Source organism: Neolamprologus brichardi, chromosome 13 (genome assembly GCF_056152115.1).
Source record: "Neolamprologus brichardi isolate AB-2024 chromosome 13, ASM5615211v1, whole genome shotgun sequence".
Taxonomy (NCBI): domain Eukaryota; kingdom Metazoa; phylum Chordata; class Actinopteri; order Cichliformes; family Cichlidae; genus Neolamprologus; species Neolamprologus brichardi.
The window spans coordinates 32,230,248-32,247,909 of NC_142116.1; the positions used below are offsets into that span (position 1 = coordinate 32,230,248).

Genomic DNA, 17,662 nt, shown 5'->3' on the forward strand with positions numbered 1-17,662 from the left:
AGGAAAGATCGGACATTCGAAAATTACACTGCTTTGTGCAGAATTCGCATTACCGTAAGCTCCCTCCAACATAAGAAACGCTAACTAATAATCACACTGAAAGAAAAATGAGTCATCGCTTTCTGATTTCAAACATGTGCTTTTTATTTATTTATTTTATTTATTTAAAAGTAAAGTGGGGTCCGTGCTAGTGATGGTGAATTCGATTCTTTTTACTGAAACGAGTTTGAATGAGTCACACACCAAAGTGAATCGGATTTGAGTCATTGTGTCAGTTGCCCAGAGAGTGCAAAAAATATACATTTTTACTCAAACTTAATTTGTTTCTCTTTTCATGTAAATCCTACTGCTAAGATGAGTGATTGAAAAAGAAAAACAACTAGTTTTATAGAGCAAAAAAAAAGATTTCTAAAGGGAACATTTACTTTATTTATTTTTATTTTATTTTATTAGTATTTTCCTCATATGTGTCAAATATATATTTTCTCATCTAAATGTCCACTGAGCTGTGAGCCAGGGGGCGGTAATGCGCCTTAACATTGGTTGCCAACCAAGAAGAAGAAGCTGTGAGCCAGGCGGGAGGGGGTGAGTAACTTATATGTACTGTTAGCATGTTAGCAGAGCGATGCTACTGTGAACTGAGGAGCTATTGTCTTGATGTGAGCTTCTACTCAGGGTTTTTTCTTCATGTTCAGAGCAGAAATTTTTTTGTTAAGAAACTGTCTGTTGTTTTTTCCACACAATTTTAATTATAAGCTAGATATATTTCTACTAATGGAATTAGTTTGCTAACAGCAACAGGGATGAGTCAGTGAGTCAGTTGGGCTTGTGAATCATGATTCACGAGTCAGTAAAGTGATTCTCGAGTATTGAACGTTTCGTTCATGATTCGCGCATCACTAGTCCGTGCACAGTTGAGACTGCCCCCTGCTGTTAGCTCCTATGTCGTCGGCAGAAAGCAGACGGAGCAACTTGAAGTTAGCTTTCCATGCAAACTGACAAAAGTAGTACCGGGACACTGACTGCTAGTTTTTACACACTTCGATGGACACTGTTCAGGTTTGTGAGTCTTTTAAAGTGCTTAAGTTGACGTGAGCTAGCGTTAGCCTCAACTGCTTTAACCAGGGCAGCGTCAGTTATCTGCAAGGTGACCAACAAACCGCCGTTTGTAGAGGTACTTTTCGTTTATACCTGGTGTGTCTTTGGTGCACAGAAAGCGATGGCTGGGTTTTCTCTGGACCTTGGACCGCTGAAGGAACCTTTGGGATTTATTCGTGTCCTCGAATGGGTAAGCACTGTCACAAACATGTCTTTGTACATTATTCATCCCAATCAGCGTGAAGGGTCGAATATTCGCTGCGACGTCTCCTAGGAGTCCATTTATCCTGGTACCAGTAATGAAACTGGTACCAGTATTCAAGAAGAGAGCTTGAATAACTAACTTTAAACTTCTTCTGTCTTGTCGACGTTAAGTTTTATAACACCGACCTTGCTCATTTGCTCATGTTAACCTAGAACAGGGTGTCGGCTTTTATCACGCCATAAAACCTGATTATGTGTAGGACTGGGCAATGTGGCACTCCCACTGTGGCACTCCCAGTTGGTACCTGCTGTTGTTGAACCGTGGGGTGAATTTGATGTGGAGTGGCAGCTGCTCGGCTTGTGTTGGAACAAGCTGTAAATGTCACTTGTGTTTGAGAGAAACTGCCCTTTGATTCTGAGTAGACTGAATATGAAGGAAACGCATTAGGATTGAGCCCTCTGCACAGATCCACGCGCGGACTTGTTTAAATGACTATAAGGTCGGTTTGTTGACAGACGGGTGTTAAAAGCAGCAGCTCTCATAGCTGATTATAAATGGGTTTGTTTTGTTACAGCTGTTTAACACTGACCTGTGAATCATTCAAGCACAAGCAGCATTATGTCTACAGGCAACAAATGAGCAAATAACCAAACTTACATTATATCTATAAACCCTTTGTTTCCTGACAGCTTGACACAAAAGCCCATAAATACAGTATTGTGTTTATTATTGACAATATTTTGAGTTATTTGCTTGCCAGACATTCTAATCTGAAAGAAGAGAAACAGCCTGGAAGAAGAGAAACAAAGCCTCCTACACCCATTCGTACGTGTGCTGTCTAACATTTGAATAGTAAATTTGTGCATTGGAGGAGAACCTGAAGTTGAGTATCTCACCCAGCAAGCTTTGGCATTCAGAGCTGGCACTGGAGCCACCGGGAATCAAACCATCAACCTTGCAGTTAGTGTTTACCTGCCCTAGCTCCTGAGCTACAGCTAGCAGAGATTTGTTTGTGCTGTGTTCAGAGCTGATGTTGTGTAGTTTGTAATTGCATTTGTTTTACATATTTAAGGCAGACAGTCAACACCAGTGTGAACTCTTTGAAGTTAACACAGAGGACAGTTATTTGTGCTTTTTGTTATTAGGGCTGTGCGATACGACCAAAACCTCATATCCTGATATAAGACATCTATCGTCTGATAACGATTTAAATCACAAACATGTAACATTTTCTGTAAACTCTGTGAATCTCAGCAGCTCGACTTGTGTGATGTGTTTCCAGCTGCGCGTCATGTAGCTGAGTCGAGTGTTTTAACGATGCATGAAACATTTTTAGACATAAGTTGTAACGGCGCCGTTTTCTTTCAAAGTTTGAGTCTAAGGTTTATTTTTTAGCACCTGGCGGCTCTTTGTTGCTTCTCATCCGTAAACTCTCTGCATCTTTGACGTGATTCAGTTTCTTTTGAAAAGTCTCAACAGGATCTTGAGCTTTATTGTGAAAGGTTTATGTAGCACATAAACAAGCGGACACGCAATGGTGTTACCATCGTTGTTGCTAACGACAACGCATAAAAACAGGCGCTTGTCGTCCGCAGTGTGGATATATTAAATATAAGAGAAAGAGAGAACTTTAATAAATTAATAATAACTACAGTGACCATCAGGACATGAAAACAGCTGTAAACAGTTTATTTTGCGACACCACGAAACAAACGAGAGCGTAAAATGAAAAAAAAATTTATATCATCATCCGATATATATCGTTACACCGAACAGCCCTAGCTACACCTGATATGTAGAATCGGACAATAATTACATCATCTGTGGGTCATCGTCTTAAAAAGACACGATTTTTTTGGCTTTTCAAACTCTTTGTTTAGAACCACAGCACAGTTACAGAGTCCATCCAAACCTAACCCTGCTGACCCCCCCGCAGCAGAGTGGTTATAAACAGGGCTGCACATAAGTGGTCCGCACGTGTGCATGCGCTGTTTTTAGTTCCTATGTAAACGGCAGTGTTTTTGTCCTAGAGTGGGATTTTCACGGCTCATTCTGCACCAAGTCTCTGTGCGTTCAGCATTTGTTTGAAGCCAGCTCACCTCCTGCAACCACTTGTCCGAGAATACGTGCTTCTTTTGTGGTTCGGACTCCTGACATTTCTTTGGAGGTGGAGGAACATCACAGTAATTGCTTAAAGGAGCTTCTTTGACATCTTTAAGAGTTCTAAACAAACGTCTGTCCTCCTCCTGAAAATCTTATGTACGCAAACACGCGTTGCAACTTCTTATCTGGTGCACGTCTTTTATTCTGACAGCGCATGTGCACCTGCGGACCACTTATGTGCAGCCCTGTTATAAAGAGGGCTGCTTCGATTCACTGAATAGATCGACATGAATCTGTTACTCTAGCTGGATCTTATTGTTAACACTACTGGACGTCTAAGACCCACGCCTTTGTTGGAAAGGTGGATGTATTCTGTGATAGGTGGAGTTCAGTCATTCAGGAGAGCTTCAGAGTAGGGCTGGGCAATATGAGGAATCTAATATCACCATATTTCTTTGACTGTATCACAGTACACGATATATATCGCGATACGTTCGAATAACCTTCAAAAACCAGTGTTTATTCAACCATGTAGTGTCTAAAGTTGCACCGTTCACGTCTTCTAGGTTGTGTCAGCTGACGAGCTGCAGCGTGCTGGGCCGACTGCAGTCTTGTAAGGCGAGTCCGACTAACTCTGGCATATTAGGAGTTACAATAGTCCAGCTGTAGTAAAAGCATAGATCGCCCGTTCACATTAGATACAAGCCTCAGTTTGAAAAACAACTGAGCTAGTCTGCTTTTCAAAGGTGAGATTATTGCCAAATACAACCCTCACATTTTTGGCATGCGACTCAATAAAAGGCTCAAAGCTGTGCAGGTTCAAATAAGAGGTGCTGGGATTACCACGTGGTACAAACACTTTGGTTTTGTTCTCATTAAAGTTAAGAAAGTTAGAGGCCATCCAGGTTTCACTGAGACAACGAGGTAAGGGCTCGAGTGGGGCAGGACAGCTTCTCTTCAGTTGGAGGTAGATCTGAGTGTCCTCGGCGTGTGAATGGAAACAAGTGTTATATTTGCTGAAATTAGACCCAGAGGCAGCATATAGGTAGAGAATAACATTGGCCCCAGTATACATCCCTGAAGAACGCCACAACTCAGGGGAGCTGAGGTCTCCAAAGTTCACAGAGAAAGTCCTGTCAAACGGGCACGAACCACTCCAATGGGGAAGCCTTGATGCTGCAGGCGTGAGACCAAGATGCTGTGGTCAACAGTATCAAAGGCCTTTGATCACTAAGTGCAGTGTCAGTGCTGTGAAGAGCCTGAAGACCAGACTGAAACCTCTCAAGAACATCGTGTCCATTTACAAAAGAGCAGCTGAACAAACACAATCTTTCCCAAATCTTTGAGAGGAAGGGAAGCTCTGAGATAGGCTGAAGAGGACCGAGGAATCGAGGATATCTTTTTTAAAAGATTTGTTGGAACAACATCATTTGGACAAGATGACGTCTTCATGCCATCACATAGTTCCTCCAGCTGATCAAGGCACACGGCTCAGACTGATCAAAACCAGCCGTGTGAGGGCAGCTGTTTTATCTTACTGATAACAAACTGAACTGTTAAGCTGGGAATATTCAGAGCAGAGTCAGTCATTGAAAAAAGACCCAGAGGATTGTTGGAGCTCAACAACACCAGAAAAACATTTTCTGCTTTCACAGACGGTCGCTCAGGATGGGAAACGCCGTCTTTCCGCTTGCGTTCAGCCTGCTCGCTCGTCTGGCTGAACGAGCGGTGTCGTTTATCCACGGGTCCGATTGTGGTTTCACACTCATAGTTTGTAAAGCGCCATTGCCGGTCCCAAGCCTGGATGAGAAAGGAGGAGGGTTGGGCGTGGGGCTAGCAACCCCACCCTGTAAAAACTGCTACGGAAACAGCAAGTGAATCTCATTATGGACTGAATCAGGGCGAAGATGATCGGCAACCCTTCATGACGGCAGTGGAGAAAAGCCCTCGGGTCGTCCACTGCCCGATGCGTCGACCAATTTTCGACCCAAAAGAAACGACTAGTTTGTAAAGCAGCAACTCATCAAGGACAGTTTTGCATTATTATAAAAATGAGATGTACCAAAGCCGAGGGGAGAAACGTGTTTAAAAGCAATAGAAAGTTGTTGTGTTGCAGATGGGTTAAACACACTACAACCATGAGGTGTGAGATAAAAATATATCAAACACAACAGGACAGTGATCAGAAAAAACAGTGTCACATGTTTTCATGTTTAGGACCGGTAACCGTGGAGACAGCACAAGATCCGCCGTATGAGCCCGTTCAGGCCCCGACACAGACAGTCAGACTGATCTGTGGCCAGCAGACTGGAGGGACAAACATGATTGATCAAAGGTACCAGCTAAGAAGTTAAAAAAGTCTTGGATGAAGTCCTTGGGATATTACAGAGGTCTGTATACAGCTGCACGGGTGTCGGGGGGGATGGTTGCAGGCCACTCCACCACCACGCGCAGTCATCCTCAGCAGATCTTCACAGTCAGAAGGTAAAAGTAAAACAGCTGGACTCCCCGGCTCTCTGCCAGGTTTCCCTCACCAGCACCAGATCCAGCTCCCCGTTAGTGAAGAAGATTAGTGTTCATGAGCGAGCGAACTTCAGTGGCACCGATGTGGGTGTCCGACCTGTCGGCCGTAGGCTTTACTCCACCCGAGCCAAGACGGGTGTTTAACGTGTTCTGTGGTGTGTGGGGAGACGTTCACGTGCAGAGACACTCTTCATTTGCAGTGGAAGAACTTGGTGGTGCATCCTCCTGGTTAAATGTAAATCACTGTTCCTCTGTCCTTGGAGTCTTTCTGACAGCAAACAACACTGACACTGTTTTATCTCCTGCATGAGGAGGTGTGTGTTCATGTTTATGAGCATGTGTGTGAGGCTGTAAATCCTGTGTGCGCTCGGAGCTTTGCCCTGTGCTTCAGACTTTCACTGCTGAAAACCAGGCTCAGGCCCGTGGCTCAGACTGACCATCTGTATTTGTGTTGTGAACAAAGCTTTTTATAAAATATCTCAAATATACTTTCAGTCTGGAAAGTGTTCTCGTACATGCCACGGACACTTCCAGTCTTTGCTTCCATGTAACATGGGACGCTGCTGTCAGCCTTAGCCTTAAGATTGTGTTTGTTCAGCTGCTCTTTTGTAAATGGACACGATGTTCTTGAGAGGTTTCAGTCTGGTCTTCAGGCTCTTCACAGCACTGACACTGCACTTAGTGATCAAAGGCCTTTGATACTGTTGACCACAGCATCTTGGTCTCACGCCTGCAGCATCAAGGCTTCCCCATTGGAGTGGTTCGTGCCCGTTTGACAGGACTTTCTCTGTGAACTTTGGAGACCTCAGCTCCCCTGAGTTGTGGCGTTCTTCAGGGATGTATACTGGGGCCAATGTTATTCTCTACCTATATGCTGCCTCTGGGTCTAATTTCAGCAAATATAACACTTGTTTCCATTCACACGCCGAGGACACTCAGATCTACCTCCAACTGAAGAGAAGCTGTCCTGCCCCACTCGAGCCCTTACCTCGTTGTCTCAGTGAAACCTGGATGGCCTCTAACTTTCTTAACTTTAATGAGAACAAAACCAAAGTGTTTGTACCACGTGGTAATCCCAGCACCTCTTATTTGAACCTGCACAGCTTTGAGCCTTTTATTGAGTCGCATGCCAAAAATGTGAGGGTTGTATTTGGCAATAATCTCACCTTTGAAAAGCAGACTAGCTCAGTTGTTTTTCAAACTGAGGCTTGTATCTAATGTGAACGGGCGATCTATGCTTTTACTACAGCTGGACTATTGTAACTCCTAATATGCCAGAGTTAGTCGGACTCGCCTTACAAGACTGCAGTCGGCCCAGCACGCTGCAGCTCGTCAGCTGACACAACCTAGAAGACGTGAACGGTGCAACTTTAGACACTACATGGTTGAATAAACACTGGTTTTTGAAGGTTATTCGAACGTATCGTGATATATATCGTGTACTGTGATACAGTCAAAGAAATATGGTGATATTAGATTCCTCATATTGCCCAGCCCTACTCTGAAGCTCTCCTGAATGACTGAACTCCACCTATCACAGAATACATCCACCTTTCCAACAAAGGCGTGGGTCTTAGACGTCCAGTAGTGTTAACAATAAGATCCAGCTAGAGTAACAGATTCATGTCCATGTAACATGGGACGCTGCTGTCAGCCTTAGCCCCCCCCCCAAATGACTCAACTCCTCACCCTGCTGCTAATGCAGAGGCCCTTGTATCCGCAGTGTCGTTCTAATCGTGTTAACAAAAGATGAACCTAGACGAACACATCGATGGCGTTTCTCAACAGCGGTGAAGAATGGCTGCATAACGTTTAGCGCCAAAATGTGCCAGCATGGGGCATCAAATAACCCTGTACCAATTAGATTACACGACTGATAAGCCCGCCCCTTAGCGTGTTCGCCACACTGCAACAGCCGGCTCATCACTGCAGGCTCTGGGCCCTTTATAGTGGAGCCGGTGAGTCCACTGTTAGTTGCGAGGCCGTCACAGAGACTCCTCCTTCACCGAGGACGTTTCAAAGCAGTGGGTTCGGTCGTCTGGTTGAGCTCCGAGGTTTTGGGCTGCAGGGGTTTGGCCGAGGGTCAGCCCGGCTAGCAATGTGTCAGTTAGCCAGTAAAGATAATGGCACGGCCCACTGACCTCGTTCTCTACTTTATCTTACATTCAACTAGGACTGGGCGATATGACCCAAAATTCATTCATCTTTAGCTGGATGGTGATATACGATATATATCTCGATATGTTTTAAAGCCATAAAGGAAGAACAAACAGAGTTCTTAGTCAAAGCTGTGTCCCAGACGCCACACAGGCACTTTTATTAACATGCAGCGTAGATGTACAAGAAAACATTACTCAGCATCAGCATTTATTAAATAATAATGATAAATGAAAGAAAACAATGCTGTTTTTGTGCATAACAAAGAGCTCACAGCTGTGCAGTCAACATGTAAACTAACAGAGCTGAGCAGAAGAACAAGCAGCTGCTCTGTTCCCAGCTTCTGCTGCGTGATCCTCTGTAACCACCGCTGAGCAGGAGCCGTTTACACGCTCAGTACGGTAACATTACGCTGAAGCAGCGTACGTATCACTCCGCGAGGCTCCTCAGCAGCCGTAACGCTCCAACAATCCATGAAGCGGTGCGGCTCCATAGCTCAGCAAAGTCGTACTGAAGCAGTGTTTGAAAGGTTTCTGAGCGCCGTGTACCGCAGAAAATCAGTTCGCGGTCAGTGAGCACAACCAGAAGTCATACATAAGGCGCACTGTCGATTTATGAGAAACTGAAAGGATTTTAGGCGTCAACGCGTTAGCGCGGTTAGCTCGTTAGCGCGTTGACGCCGTGCAGCCCCACGCACGGGGCAATCCGTGGTAACTCGTTAACAGAGATTTGCCCCGTTAATGCAGTTATGGCGTTAACGTCACGCTGCAGCACTAAAATGTCCAAATGTTTTCTTTTTACCGAGCAGCTCCTCTGTGACAGCTGCCGTGTCCGTCCTGCAGCTGAAGGAGGGGGGAGGTTCAGTGAGGCGGAGTAACGCAGCGTAGAGACGAGAGAGGCAAACTCGCAGCTCCACAAGTATAATTATAATGTAACATATATCGATATAAAGGATACTGTCACATCTCATGTCTCGTATAAAATATATTGATATATTTAAACACTCAATATATGGCCCAGCCCTACATTCAACTACTGTTTGGCAGTGTGGGTGAGAGAGTAGAGTGAGTGTCCCCGCGGTGACCAAAAGCATAAAAAGCCTGTAGGAGGACATGAATCAGTCTAACATCCACTAACTGAGCTGGTTCTGATAGTCCAAAGGTTTGTTTACCACCTGCTGAAATTGTCCTTCAGAAGAAGTTGACGGCCACAGGAGTCAGTCTGGACAGGTGACAGGGATGGAGGGGTGCAGGTTCAGGGTGACCAATAGGTGGCAAAGAAAGCAGAACTGCGCCTTCACGCCACGGTGTCCGACTTAGCTTTGAGGGTTTTCATCTGCTTTTGTTTGTTGCAGTAATTTACCTTTGAGCCTTGTTCTACACTCAAGACAGCAGCTGGCACCAAAATGGGAAGTGTGTCTGTAGAGCAGGTCACATGGTGCTGTAACAGTAAACTTTCTCTAACTGAATATGAGTGTTTTAGTGTGTGGTGGTTGGTGGAGTAAGAGTCCTGGAACATCTACACAGCGGGCTGCTGTTTCATGGCGTTGTGGCCTCGGAGCTGCATCCCTCTGCATGGAAGATGTTAGTGACACCACTGAATGTCAGACAGTGTTTATGCCACACCTTGTAAACATGAATGTGAGTTTGTCAGAGAGCCAGTGTTCGGGCTGTTTTTGCTAGCGTGACCTGCAGGCTCTGATTTTAGGTGACCTTTGACATAGATCTCCTCGATATGCTGCATACGAGTGTAGGATTTTGTTTAGAGTGAAGTGTGGACAGGGGTCTGAGATGAGCTGAGAAATGTAGTGGAGAACCTGATACACCCGAAAGATGAAACTCATTCCTGAAAATCCTCAGCCAGCCTCATGGCTGCTAAATTCCTGCGTCTGTGGTTGTGGAGTTTAACTCGGTGTCTATCCTGAGCCGTTCATTTCAAGGCTCTGCTCCTGTGTTGCAGCAGTGGATCTCAGATAAAGAAAATCGTGTCATGGGAGGAAGGATGTACTGGAAGGAGTGTTTCTATCATGAGGTGTTACAGTTTAATAGGTGATGTAGCACGAGTCAGTGAACCTGTCTGTGGGATCACTATTATTTCATTTGAACATATCTTGATGTTGGGTATGAAATAGAGCAGGGCGACATGGCCCAAAATATTGATCACGATATATATTTGAAAATTTGCAATAACAATATAACTGATATAATTGATGCGAGACAAAATACAACTCCACAACTTTACTAGCACAAGAAACCCATCCATGTATTTCACTTAAACAAGCAGCTGTTTTATGTGCATTAAACCTATATAAACATTTAACAGTGCAAATGCAAATTCTTTGCTGAAAGTTTAACCAAAAGGCATCTCCAGTAGAAATGTGCTGACATATCCTGAGCTTAACCATGTATAATATCCACTGAAGTTAAAAAGAGGAGCTTTGCAACAGTAAACTGCAGTGTGCCAAATAAAAACGTCAAATACGTATTCTTCGGACCATAAGGTGCACAGGATTATAAGACACATTACGCGAAACAAAACAGTCAGATAAATCAAACTATTCAACTCATTCTTCTTGCTTCCTCCACTTCCGTAACATTGATTCATTAATGCTGAATTCTATCACAGCTGCTCTGTTCCCATGTTGTTGCAGTATATTAATCACTAACCTCGTATTGTGGATGAATAATCTCAGTTGTTCTCCTGACTGAAGTTTGGCCCGTTTACAGCATCCTGCTATGCGATTGCATTTGTCTCTAACCATCAGGAACCCTCACGTTAACTTTTATCCAGTGGAAAAGTGTTAGCTTAAATCCTGCAGCTTCACTGTTTATGTTATGCTAACATAGCTGTGTCGCTAGCGATCACGTAGCACATCATTATATAGCAGCTAGCCCAACTTCAGTAACCCTACAAACGTCACTGCTGTTTAGTTTTCTGTCTTCATTTATGTTGGAAGTGGTAGCAGAGCAGGACGTTTGAATTTTTTCATTAATCTCTCAGTCAGAACATGCTATATCATGTTTAGGTAACTAGCGAGCTAACTTCCTGCTAACTTCCTGCTAACTTCCTGCTAACTTCCTGCTAACTTCCTGCTAACTTCCTGCTAACTTCCTGCTAACTTCTAACTCCGTTAAATGTAATAAATTCTGTTTTCATGGATGCCTGGATGTTAAACTTCACAGTTACACCTGGTAAAGCAGCAACACTGATCATTTTATTAAAGATGGAAGAATTTAGACCGTTTTTAACTCTCAGTGATGCTGCAGTGTTCGTTTGACTTTGGGACCTGAAGAGGATGGAGTTTTGGACGCAGGTTACTCCCAGATTTACGAGCACCTTAGTCCGACAAACACGGCAATAACGACGGCCGCTTGCATGTTCTACAAAAACTGTGCTTTGTGTATCTGATGGACAAACACCAAACCAGTTCCACATCACTGAAGTTGCAGCATTTTTACAAACTAATTCTGGTTCATGTTTCACTCAACAATCTGCTTTCTTCCTTCTCATTCTCCATCACTGCCATGCTTTTTCGGCATGTGCGTATAAAAACAAAGGCACTGCACATGCGCGTTTTACCCATATTCTATCGCCATGTTTCATTTTCTCATCGTTGCCTAACGTTGTACCGGTGTTACCGTGAACGGTATGATATGGCCCAGCCCTAGTATGAAACTAAACATGTAGTGCTTCATGTAAGAATTTGAACAATGTTGATAAAGTTTAGCTTGTAAGGTTCATGAACAAAAAGGCCCAGACCTCTGTAACATTAGTAGGAAGAATGATATATTTGAGTAATATCTTGTGTTTTCTGTTACATTCTGCCAACTAGTCAGGTTAGAATTAAAACAAGTGTAAGTGTCCCGTATTCTCGATGCCACGATGTGACAGAGCTGCTGCTGCAGTGTGTGTACAGAGTCGGGACCCTGTGAATCAGAACTGAATCAGTTGTAGAAACGAGTGTTGGTGCCCAGCCTGTAGTCCATGTTGTCTGTGAAAATCTGTTGATGCTGTAAGTCAGGGCTCCACAATCCTTCCCTGCCCCTGAACCCGCTACTTGACCCCTCCTCTGCAGCAGAGCCACAAACCACCGCGGAGCCAATGAGAATCGATGAGTGATAATGGATCGCTACATTCGATTTCCATCCCTAGCTAATACACCACCTGCTGTAAATCTTTACCATCACAGTCAGGTCATACGCTGCTCCGGGTTTTATTTCAGAAGTGCATCTTTTGTTTGTGGAGCTCCAAACTGTCAGAGAACAGGATGTATTTACAGCAGACTAATAGGAAGTGAGTGCAGTGAGTAAAACATCATGGTGCTGATATTGATCCATATAATGCTGTTGGACAGTAACACAGTTTAATGATGTTTTCATAGTGCAGTGCTGCTACTTCCTCCTCAACATTCCTCCAGCACATCAACAGGAAATTGTTACTATAGAAATATTGTTTAGCAAATATACAATAAAGTAATAATGTCCCATACTTTAGCCAGGAAGGAGAAGGAGGAGATGGTTTAACTCAGTGGGTGTTAAACTGTGTCCACAGCTGGTCCTGAACAACACATGAGTGCTGTGAAAATACGTTTTATGAATAAACTTGACTTTGGTTGACGTCTGCTCCCGTGTATCCTCATTGAACCAGATTTCCTGTTTTCAGGTGAATGCCTGTGTGTGCTGCTTCGCCTGATACATCTTTATGCCCGTTTTTCTGCCTTCAACAGGTCTTTTCAATCTTTGCCTTTGCCACCATCGGAGGGTACACTGGGACGACCCACCTCACAGTCAGCTGTCCAGACAGTGACCGACCTGTGGAGGCGTTCTTTGCCTACCCGTTCAGGTACTGACGAGCACTCTCCCAGTCTAGTTTCTGATCCTGATAGGTCCACACCTTTGCCTCATTAGTGTGATGAATGGTACGATATGATGCCCAAGCATAAGCTCTGCTTCACAGATGTGAGGACAGACACAACTGTTTACTAATGTGTCCATGCAAAGCTGAATAAATGGTCATTACAGTTCAGCTTGATGAACTGGATCATTTTCTAACCTTAGTGTCCACACTAATGTCTAACACTACTCCAACCACCCTGCTGCTCACTTACTAAACACACGTGTGCTGATACGCACAGATCACATTGGGGGTTCGTGGTAGCAGCTTCACAAAGATCCAGAAATGTCCACCAACTGTAGAACAGTCTCCTCTCAGTGTTGTTTTATTTAAAACCAGAAATATAACCTGCTGGAGTCAGTATATGCTCATCTCTGCATATTTTGAACACTAATCCAGGTGATGTGGAATAACACTGATGTTAGCCACTCTGTGGTAGTAGCAGGCTAACATGTGGACTTCTTTAAGTTTCTTCAAGACGTGTCAGCTCTCATCTCAGAAGCTTCTTCAGTTCTAAGAGCGACTGGTGGAGAGGCCCACATTTAAGCCCTGGGACTTTCTACCAATGACCTTAATGACCTTAACCTCCTAGGACTAGGGATGGGCATTGATAAGATTTTCACGATTCCATTTTCGATTCTGTTTAACGATTCGATTCTTTTTAAAAGGAGAACACTGAGGTCGATTAGCTTAGAACTTTGTTTTATATCTTCTCTTTGAACAAGATAGAAATTTAGGAGTAACATGGCCTTACAAACCCAACAGTGAGATCTTAAGAGATCCACAGCCTACAGCTCTTCAATGGGGTGTCACAGGGTCCCCAGGAAAAAATTGTAAATGTAAAATAATAAAATAAATATTCTTCTGTAGCAATAACAAAGTATAACATATGAGGCCCCGCAGGGGACATGGGAGAAAAAAAAGACGGACAGACAGTTTTAGCCGCATTCTTCGGAGGCCACCAGCTCGAAGCCGACCGGGAGGTCGAGGCACGATGTGCCGGGAAAGCGGTGTTCCTCCCGGCTGTAGTAGGTCTCGACCTCCCGTTAGCTTCGAGATGGTGGGTGTCAGAACCCCGAAAACGTCGGAGCACTTTTGCAAATATGTGATGTCTTGGATGAGCAGTTCCTGTCGGTGGCGCTGTCACTTGGTGTTCGCTCGCTCTGTGGTATAGTATCGCTTCCTGTTCCTGCTCAAACACAGTGGTGTTTCTGAGTAGCTTATTTGCTTAGCAGTTTAATTAACAACTTTTAAATACATTCTTTTTTCACAGTATAATCTTCACGTGCTTCATCCGAAGCACACTTTCTGTGTACTCACTACCTAATTTATAGCCAAAGTATTCACTCACTGTCTCTGTACTGTTTCGCTAGCTTAGCTCGTAGCCGACCCGTTAGCACCATGGCTACTTCACCTGTCCCTTCTGCACTTTCTTGCTCATTGTGTCAGATGTTTAGTTACTCCTCGGCCTCCTTTAGCAGTAATGATATCTGTAACAAATGTAGCATATTTGCAGCTCTGGAGGCCAGGATTACTGATCTGGAGACTCGGCTTTGCACCCTGCTATCACCCTTAGCTAGCCAGGCCCCTGTAGCTGGTGCAGCCGAAGATAGCGTAGGCCCCGCTAGCTGTTCCCCGGCAGATCCCAAGCAGCTGGGGAAAGAAGGCGGCTGGGTAACGGTGAGGAGGAAGCGTAGTCCTAAACAGAAGCCCCAGGTACACCACCAACCCGTTTATGTGTCTAACCGTTTTTCCCCACTCGGCGACACACCCGCTGGGGGTCAAACTCTGGTAATTGGTGATTCTGTTCTCAGACATGTGAAGCTAGAGACACCGGCAACCATAGTCAATTGTCTTCCAGGGGCCAGAGCAGGCGACATTGAAGGAAATTTAAAACTGCTGGCTAAGGGTAAACGTAAATTCAGTAAAATCATAATTCACGTCGGCAGTAATGACACCCGGTTACGCCAATCGGAGGTCACTAAAATCAATATTGAATCGGTGTGCAACTTTGCCAAAACAATGTCGGACTCTGTAGTTTTCTCTGGTCCCCTCCCCAATCAGACCAGGAGTGACATGTTTAGCCGCATGTTCTCCTTAAATTGCTGGCTGTCTGAGTGGTGTCCCAGAAATGATGTGGGCTTCATAGATAATTGGCAAACCTTCTGGAGGAAACCTGGTCTTGTTAGGAGAGATGGCATCCATCCCACTTTGGATGGAGCAGCTCTCATTTCTAGAAATATGGACAAATTTATTAAACCCCTCAAAACATGACTATCCAGAGTTGGGACCAGGAAGCAGAGTTGCAGTCTTACACGCCTCTCTGCAGCTTCTCTCCTCCTGCTACCCCCCCAAAAACCCATCTCCATAGAGACTGTGTCAGCTTCCAAAAAGACAAAAAACAAACTAAAAACCAGCAACAAACAACTTAAACATTTACAAAGAAAGAACAATACAGTATCCACATCTGAACCAAAGAGTAAAACAGTGAAATGTGGATTATTAAATATTAGGTCTCTCTCCTCCAAGTCTCTGTTAGTACATGACTTAATAATTGATCAACAAATTGATTTACTCTGCCTTACAGAAACCTGGTTGCAGCAGGATGATTATGTTAGTTTAAATGAATCAACACCCCCGAGTCATTCTAACTACCAGAAATCTCGAAGCACAGGTCGAGGGGGCGGTGTGGCAGCAATTTTTCACACCAGTCTATTAATTAATGAAAGACCAAGACAGACTTTTAATTCATTTGAAAGCCTGATGCTTAACATTGTCCACCCCAGCTGTGAAACTCAGAAACCAGTCTTACTTGTTATCATCTATCGTCCACCTGGGCCTTACACAGAGTTTCTGTCTGATTTCTCAGACTTTATATCTAATTTAGTTCTGAGCTCAGATAAAATAATTATTGTGGGTGATTTTAACATCCATGTTGATGCTAAAAATGACAGCCTCAACATGGCATTTAATCTGTTATTAGACTCAATTGGTTTCTCTCAAAATGTAAAAGAACCCACCCACCACTTTAATCACACTCTAGATCTTGTTTTAACATATGGCATAGAAACTGAACATTTAACAGTGTTTCCTGAAAACCCTCTCCTGTCTGATCATTTCTTGATAACATTTACATTTACAATAATTGATTATGCAGCAGTGGAGCGTGGACTTTATCAAAGTAGATGTCTTTCTGAAAGCGCTGTAACTAAGTTTAAGAATATAATCCAGCCACTGTTATCATCGTCAATGCCCTGTACCAACACAGAGCAGAGCAGCTATCTGAACGCTACCCCAACAGAGGTCGATTATCTTGTTAATAATTTCACCTCCTCACTACGTACGACTCTGGATACTGTAGCTCCAGTGAAAACTAAGGTCTCTAATCAGAAGTACCTGACCCCGTGGTATAATTCTCAAACACGTACCCTAAAGCAGATGACTCGTAATCTGGAGAGGAAATGGCGTGTCACAAATTTAGAGGATCATCATTTAGCCTGGAGAAATAGTTTGTTGCTTTATAAGAAAGCCCTCCGCAAAGCCAGAACAGCTTACTACTCATCACTGATTGAAGAAAATAAGAACAACCCCAGGTTTCTCTTCAGCACTGTAGCCAGGCTGACAAAAAGCCAGAGCTCTTTTGAGCCAACCATCCCTTTAACGTTAACTAGTGATGACTTCATGAACTTCTTCACAAATAAAATTTTTATCATTAGAGAAAAAATTACCAATAATCATCCCACAGATGTAATATTATCTACAGCTACTTGTAGTTCCATTGATGTTAAGTTAGACTCTTTTTCTCCAATCGATCTTTCTGAGTTAACTTCAATAATTACTTCCTCCAAACCATCAACGTGTCTTTTAGACCCCATTCCTACAAAACTGCTCAAAGAAGTTCTGCCATTGATTAATTCTTCGATCTTATATATGATCAACCTATCTCTAATAATCGGCTATGTACCACAGGCCTTCAAGGTGGCTGCAGTTAAACCTTTACTCAAAAAGCCATCTCTAGACCCAGCAGTCTTAGCTAATTATAGGCCAATCTCCAACCTTCCTTTCATATCAAAAATCCTTGAAAGAGTAGTTGTCAAACAGCTAACAGATCATCTGCAGAGGAATGGTTTATTTGAAGAGTTTCAGTCAGGTTTCAGAGTTCATCACAGCACAGAAACAGCTTTAGTGAAGGTTACAAATGATCTTCTTATGGCCTCTGACAGTGGACTCATCTCTGTGCTTGTCCTTCTTGACCTTAGTGCAGCATTCGATACTGTTGACCATAATATCCTGTTAGAGCGATTAGAACATGCTGTAGGTATTACAGGTATTGCACTGCAGTGGTTTGTATCATATCTATCTAATAGACTCCAATTTGTGCATGTAAATGGAGAGTCCTCTTCACACACTGAGGTTAATTATGGAGTTCCACAGGGTTCAGTGCTAGGACCAATTCTGTTTACATTATACATGCTTCCCCTAGGCAGCATCATTAGAAGACATAGCATACATTTTCACTGCTATGCAGATGACACCCAGCTCTATCTGTCCATAAAGCCAGATAACACACACCAATTAGTTAAACTGCAGGAATGTCTTAAAGACATAAAGACTTGGATGGCCACTAACTTTCTGCTTCTTAACTCAGATAAAACTGAGGTCATTGTACTCGGCGCTGAAAAG

At 43.7% G+C, this 17,662-nt stretch overlaps 1 protein-coding gene across 1 annotated transcript in view; it reads left to right on the plus strand.

Annotated features, from left to right (window-relative positions):
- Window positions 1-871: 871 nt before the first annotated feature.
- The window catches only part of sypl2a (synaptophysin-like 2a), a 36,610-nt gene continuing 19,819 nt past the window's right edge, over window positions 872-17,662 (plus strand). The window contains exons 1-3 of the mRNA XM_006805333.2: window positions 872-1,059; window positions 1,214-1,288; window positions 12,813-12,928. Of these exons, the coding sequence (XP_006805396.1) occupies window positions 1,045-1,059; window positions 1,214-1,288; window positions 12,813-12,928 (206 nt within the window). The 5' untranslated portion in view covers window positions 872-1,044. The remainder of the gene's footprint in view (window positions 1,060-1,213; window positions 1,289-12,812; window positions 12,929-17,662) is intronic.